General features: G+C 41.3%; 1 protein-coding gene across 1 annotated transcript; it reads right to left on the reverse strand.

The window, feature by feature from the left end:
* Positions 1 to 1,065: 1,065 nt before the first annotated feature.
* barx1 (BARX homeobox 1) lies at positions 1,066 to 5,116 on the reverse strand. Its single transcript, XM_024408098.2, has 4 exons — positions 3,916 to 5,116; positions 2,298 to 2,589; positions 1,921 to 2,005; positions 1,066 to 1,753 (listed from the first exon to the last, which is right to left on the reverse strand). The coding sequence occupies exons 1-4, from the start codon at positions 4,121 to 4,123 to the stop codon at positions 1,586 to 1,588; spliced, it is 753 nt and encodes a 250-aa protein (XP_024263866.1). The 5' UTR covers positions 4,124 to 5,116; the 3' UTR covers positions 1,066 to 1,585.
* Positions 5,117 to 7,980: the final 2,864 nt, after the last annotated feature.

The following is a 7,980-nucleotide window of genomic DNA, read 5'->3' on the forward strand; positions in this document are numbered from 1 at the left end:
ACCGGAGCTGGAATGGAGAAGAATTTACATGGCTATCTTTCATTGATCCCTAATATTCTGAACGTTCACTCCATATATTCTAGTGAGTCTGTAGAGCAAATTAAAGGTACACCAAATTTAAAGGGATGGATTTTCATAAATGTCCTGAAAACCCTATGGAATGAAAACTCCACAAGAAAATATATAGGCCAGCAAGTGGCATGGTTTTCAGCGGTTGAATTAAATGTATTCAGTGTGAGCAAGAGAACCACGCCTGCAAAGCCAATTACACACCTTCATAAGGTATGTTTGAATACCAACTACTGAGAAATGGGTAGGAAAGGCATACATTTCCTAAGTCTGAATCGGGCCCATTGGGAATATGAGAGAGAGGATACTATTCGGTTGTATTGAAAAACGACATATGTCGTAGAGCGTTCTTCACGCATACCCTGCACTATGGTAACACCATTGTTGAAAGAGAATTACAATGCACTCCGAGTCTAAAGGCCAGCATTTAGTTGAGATGTAATTTAACCAGAAGGGTTATTTGTTTCCTAATTAAACAGGTGTGATTAGATAGTTATGTTTGCAATATTTGCAACGGGACAGTATCATGTGCAATTGGAGTGGCGACACTAATTGCTAGACTATTGGATTTGCCTCTAGGCCGAGAATCGCAGTTCTGAGTCTTCACATTGAAGAACCGAGAAGTTGCCTCTGATGTAATGGCGTTAGACTATACTTGTGTCAAATTACCGTAAAGTAATATTATTGAACGTTCCTCTTTCGTTTTGGTCGTCATATTTAGTTTTCGTTCAACTCAACCCAGAGCTCCATATCATGCAGAATTGTGCGTAATGTTAGGACTACCTACCAATAAATTGTAGCACTGGTAAAATGTTACAAGTAAACGATTTACATCACAGCGCTGGAATATAAACTATATGTGTCGGTGAATGGAAATGCTTTGGGGGTAAAATTACCTCCCAGCTGCCAACAACATCAACATTCTCATGTGATTGCAGGAAATAGCAAATTTGGTCTAATTTCCTTTCAATATAAAAAAATAAAAGAACGATTAAGTGTAAGTGAAAAAATATTTAATTACATCCAACAATGTCCTTATAATAAAAACATAGCCTAATAAAACATGTAAATATGCTAAATAAAAGCAGAACAGAAGACGTATGTGTAAAGTGGGTCATTTGAATGGAGGCAATGAAAGAGTGCACCTACTGCTCGATGTGTGTCCCTCCCTCCCTCCCTCCGCAACCGCTCCATAACGGTTAGTTCGGCGTGACGCGGATGGAAGCATAGGTATTGACAACACATTGATTACGAAAGAAGATGTGACAATAGCATACAAAAAGTAACCTCGTCCCAAGGAGGAAGTGTCTGGAGGACGATACTAGTAATAAAAATAGAGTTCCGCCTCTCCTACGGGAGGCCAACATCAGTCTCTCTATGTAAGTGCCAAAAATATCGAAGTCAAGGGCAAGGCACTTCGATTCAACCGTCGACCACCATTACGCATCCCAGAGGCTGTATGAACGTCTGGTGAACGTCTTCAGAGAGTTGTCAGTTAGTCGGAGCACCAACATTATTATTCCTCTTGGTTAGTGTCTGAATGTGACGAGGTGGAACCGTCCGACTGACGGTCGACGTCTCCAGACCTCTCCTGCTCCGAAAGCTGCTCGCTCGACGGGATGGAATTCTTCTTAGGACGGCCTTTGGGTTTGGTTGGAGATTCCAATCCTCCTCCTTGTAGGACCTGTACAGTAGAAACAATTCAAGTTTTAAAACGACAAACATAATCTACAATTAAACTGTTTAGGCCTACCATAAAACCATGTTAATGGACAAGTAAACTAATATAATTATTTATCAAAACCACTCGCCTCCTTGTCATATTGTTCATAATAAGAAATAAGAACTTACTATTTTCTTCCATTTCATTCGTCTGTTCTGGTACCAGGTCTTGACTTGTAGTTGACTCAGATCCAGAGACTCAGCCAGATCTATTCTGTATGGGGACAAGTGGCGATTACAGAGATTTTCTTTCATTTCAATCCAATTTCACATCTTGCACTAAACAACATTTGAGTCAATATCTAAAATGTTAAGATATATATTACATTGGTGTCAATATCTTGCATTCGTGTCATCCGTCTTAGAGAGAGAATTGACTGATTGTAGGCCTATGTTATTGTGTTGTGTTGTATATCTGACTAATTTGCGAGTCACTTTTACCCACAGCAATAATAGCCCCCTGGGGATAAATAAGGTTAATTGAATGGTTTAATTTATTTAAATACCTGTCTGGTGTTGAAAGGTACTTCTGTTTCTCAAATCTTTTCTCCAAGCCCATTAGCTGTAGCTCAGTGAAGACCGTCCTGCTCCGGCGGCCTTTCTTGGTCTTGCTGTTGCCGTCTCCGCCGTGCTCCAGCTTGCTCCGGAGGTGGAGGTCCAACGGGAGGTGGTGGGAAGCTGAGCCGCCGTGGAGCCCCGGAGCCCCGGATAGGAGAGCGGAGCCTAACGGTGATCCCAGTGAGCAGGAGAGTGGCGACATCGGGAACTTCAGGATACCCGATTGGTCTGCCTTCAAAACTGTAAATCAAACAATTTCACGTATAAATGTGATTATTCCCCATTGAACTCCTACACGAAAATAATACATTTAACAACGCCTATAGGCTACACACTTGGCTATTTTCTTAATTGGTTCTACGTGATGATTACATATTTTCTAGTAAAATATAGGTTAAAATAAATACAGTAACATTTTATTCTATAATTATAAGAACAATTATTATTTTATGAGTTATTATGATAGTATTTAAGTAGTAGTATAGTACTAGTAGTTATACATATGTATTGTCGTTTTTATTAGGTCTATTAGACGAGACATAGACCTACTACAAATAATCATTATGTAATTGTTGAATGTAATTGTAATTATTTGATTATTATCATGCTTATAATAGTTTATTATATTGGAATTAATAACAATTAAATGCTAAATTCAGTCAATGTCAGGAAATGTAGAAATGTAATAACTTGTTTGAAATATTGATAAGCAAACCTATTATGCATATACTTCATGAAATGTTTGAATTGGTCTGTTTTTCCCTCCACCAATACAATTTCCCTGAGCCAAATTCATATGGCCCATGACTGCTGATATGCAAAACATAGTGGTATTCGATAAACAAGGCCTCGTTTTACAAATTGTATGGCCAATCAATGTAAACAGCTTTAACAAAATGCTAATACTATGGTAATTGTACATAGACATGAGCCCAATACCCTGTAGAGACCTGGCTGCGTCAAGAAGAAGAAGGCCCGCATCGTCTTTTCTGAAGTTTGGTGACCCAGTGTGACCATTCGCTCCATGAGTGGAAATATTCACAAATGACTCAGACTTGTCTATACATTTCGATAGACTACAGTTTATATGACAATATATAGAACCCTTGTTGAAAGTCCAAAGGAATTGGAATCTTGTTTTTCCCCAAAAAGTATGTTGAATATTGAGCTATATCACGCACTACAACGCACTTTTGTCGATTACTTATTTTGGGAAGCATAAAAGGAACCCGTTGGCAAGCCTGCCCTATTGCCTAGGTTTCGACATACATTTTTTTAAAATAATCTAGATTGTGCACTTTGTATAAGAAAATAATACGAAGGAAACGAATGTAAATCATATGCAAATATGTTTTAAATCAATGTTTTACGCTCGCCATTTAGGACAATTAGGTTTATGACAGAACGAGTTGTTTTGAGTGGAAAACCATAAGCAGTCCCCAAGAGAAGACTAACAAAGACTAATAGAAAATACAATATAATAATTTGAGTCATTTTGAATACAAAGTTGAGTAGGCTACATCTCCCCTCTAAAAACAAGCTAGTACCAAAAGCATCGCAGTTTACCCAGGTGATTGTGGTATGGCCGCGCCGAGAGCAGAGCTTGTACTCCGAACTTGAGCAGCTCCCCTGCCGGGGTAGACACCTTATGGTCCGGGTGGTCGGTGAGAATCTCTTCGATCATAAAGCTTCGGTAGCGGTGTGAGTGGGAGCGGTGGTCGGGGTGAACCTCCGGGGGATAATAGTGAGCCCCCAAGTCCAAGGGATGCTGCATGGTTCAGTTCAGCACGCGGGAAAGGCGGAGCGCAATAAAAGCTTCACTGTTTCTTCCTCCTTGGGTTTAGTCTCTCTCTACCGTAGAGACAGGCATTCACATTAACAATACGTCCTTCCTTATTCTAGAACACCGGGAGAGAAGAAGACACTCTGATGAAGGAAGTTAATAACATCCTGAAATGGACACTGAAGTAAATAACAGTCCTTTGCTGTTGCAGAATCCGATGCGTCCTCTTCTTCTATTCGCCTTAGACGTAAACTTCTCCAAACTTTTCTTTGCTGCTGAATCCCAATTTTGCTTTCGAATTCAGTATGGAACCAAACGTCCAAAACGTTTCATCAACACGTTTAATTTCCGGCCAATATCGAGAAGCCTAATGAAGCGTACCCCTGTTTACACCAGTAGACTAGCATCACGGTGTTTATGGATTGAGGAAGATATGCAGTTGAAGGTTTATAAGAGTACGCTCTCTATGCCCCTCCTCTCTTCAGACCAGCCAGTCTCTCAGACCCAGAGGAAGGAAACATCGATTAACATGAATTTGCATGCTAAAATAATTCTTTAAACAAATTACGAAATTTGGTTAGGCCAAATTAGCCTACCTCCCTACTCTGAGGAAGAAAGAGAGCGAGAGAAGGATTTATTGTGCACAATGTTGAAGGAAAGGAATGCTCGTCCATTTGAAGGGCCCATGGCGTATATACGTCTTTGAAATGCATTTACAATGAATGTTCAATTTTTTAGGGGTAGAAAGTAAACATTTTGATCAAATAAATATAAAAATATATATTTTGGAATCTATTTATAGACATGCAATTCAGTCACACACCCAAATACATCAAAAAATCAGGTCATGCAAAAGTGTGTCGAAATATGCACTGATGGCCAGAGGAGCATCAATCTCTTTGTGTGGTTCAATAAGATGAATCCCTCACTCTACCACTACCTCACTCTACCACTACCTCACTCTACCACTCTACCACTGTCTCACTCTACCACTACCACACTATACCACTCTACCACTACCTCACTCTACCACTACCACTCTACCACTCACTCTACCACTGCCTCACTCTACCACTGCCTCACTCTACCACTACCACACTATACCACTCTACCACTACCTCAATCTACCACTACCTGACTCTACCACTACCTCACTCTACCTCTACCTCACTCTACCACTACCTCACTCTACCACACTATACCACTACCACACTATACCACTCTACCACTACCTCAATCTACCACTACCTCACTCTACCACTACCTCACTCTACCTCTACCTCACTCTACCTCTACCTCACTCTACCACTACCTCACTCTACCACACTATACCACTACCACACTATACCACTTGACTACTACCTCACTCTACCACTACCTCACTCTACCACTACCACACTATACCACTCTACCAAATCAAATCAAATGTATTTATATAGCCATTTATATAGCCCTTCGTACATCAGCTGATATCTCAAAGTGCTGTACAGAAACCCAGCCTAAAACCCCAAACAGCAAGCAATGCAGGTGTAGAAGCACGGTGGCTAGGAAAAACTCCCTAGAAAGGCCAAAACCTAGGAAGAAACCTAGAGAGGAACCAGGCTATGTGGGGTGGCCAGTCCTCTTCTGGCTGTGCCGGGTGGAGATTATAACAGAACATGGCCAAGATGTTCAAATGTTCATAAATGACCAGCATGGTCAAATAATAATAATCACAGGCAGAACAGTTGGAACTGGAGCAGCAGCACGGCCAGGTGGACTGGGGACAGCAAGGAATCATCATTTCAGGTAGTCCTGAGGCATGGTCCTAGGACTCAGGTCCTCCGAGGGAGAGAAAGAAAGAGAGAAAGAGAGAATTAGAGAGCACACTTAAATTCACACAGGACACCGGATAGGACAGGAGAAGTACTCCAGATATAACAAACTGACCCACTACCTCACTCTACCACTACCTCACTCTACCACTGCCTCACTCTACCACTACCATAGTATACCACTCTACCACTACCTCACTCTACCACTACCTCACTCTACCACTACCTCACTCTACCACTACCACACTATACCACTACCACACTATACCACTCTACCACTACCTCACTCTACCACTACCACACTATACCACTACCTCACTCTACCACTGCCTCACTCTACCACCACCTCACTCTACCACTACCTCACTCTACCACTACCTCACTCTACCACTACCTCACTCTACCACTACCTCACTCTACCACTACCTCACTCTACCACTACCACACTATACCACTACCTCACTCTACCACTACCACACTATACCACTCTACCACTACCTCACTCTACCACTACCTCACTCTACCACTACCTCACTCTACCACTACCTCACTCTACCACTACCACACTATACCACTACCTCACTCTACCACTACCACACTATACCACTACCACACGATACCACTACCACATTATACCACTCTACCACTACCTCACTCTACCACTACCTCACTCTACCACTACCTCACTCTACCACTATCTCACTCTACCACTACCTCACTCTACCACTATCTCACTCTACCACTACCTCACTATACCACTGCCTCACTCTACCACTGCCTCACTCTACCACTACCTCACTCTACCACTACCACACTATACCACTCTACCACTACCTCACTCTACCACTACCTCACTCTACCACTTCCACACTATACCACTACCACACTATACCACTGCCTCATTCACCACTACCTCACTATACCACTACCTCACTCTACCACTACCACACTCTACCACTACCACACTATACCACTCTACCACTACCTCACTCTACCATTACCTCACTCTACCACTTCCACACTATACCACTACCACACTATACCACTGCCTCATTCACCACTACCTCACTATACCACTACCTCACTATACCACTACCTCACTCTACCACTACCACACTATACCACTCTACCACTACCTCACTCTACCATTACCTCACTCTACCACTACCTCATTCTACCACTGCCTCACTCTACCACTGCCTCACTCTACCACTGCCTCATTCACCACTACCTCACTATACCACTACCTCACTCTACCACTACCTCACTCTACCACTACCACTCTATACCACTACCTCACTCTACCACTACCACACTATACCACTACCTCACTATACCACTCTACCACTGCCTCACTCTAACACTACCTCACTCTAACACTCCCTCACTTATACATACATACATACATACATACATACATACATACATACATACATACATACATACATACATACATACATACATACATACATACATACATACATACATACATACATACATACATACATACATATATGTACTGTATTTACAATGAGCTACAAAAGTATTGGGGCGGTGACCCATTTGTTGTTGTTTTGCCTCTGTTTTCCAGCACTTTGGATTTTAAATTATACAATGACTATGAGGTTAAAGTGCAGACTACTTTAATTTGAGGGTATTTTCATCCATATCAGGTGAACCGTTTAGAAATTACAGCTCTTTTTGTACATAATCCCCCCATTTTGGGGACCAAAACTATTCGGGACACATTCACTTATATGTGTATTAAAGTAGACAGAAGGTTGTATTTGGTGCCATGTTCATAGCACGCAAACATGGTGGATGCATTTGCTGTTTGTTTTGGTTGTGTTTCAGATTATGTCGTGACCAATAGAAATTCATGATAAACAATGTATTGTGTCATTTTGGAGTCACTTTTATGGTAAATAAGAGTCGAATATATTTCTAAACCTTTCTACATTAATGTGGATGCTACCATGATTACGTATAATCCTGAATGAATATTGAATAATGATGAGTGAGAAAGTTACAGAT

Source organism: Oncorhynchus tshawytscha, linkage group LG07 (assembly GCF_018296145.1).
Source record: "Oncorhynchus tshawytscha isolate Ot180627B linkage group LG07, Otsh_v2.0, whole genome shotgun sequence".
Taxonomy (NCBI): domain Eukaryota; kingdom Metazoa; phylum Chordata; class Actinopteri; order Salmoniformes; family Salmonidae; genus Oncorhynchus; species Oncorhynchus tshawytscha.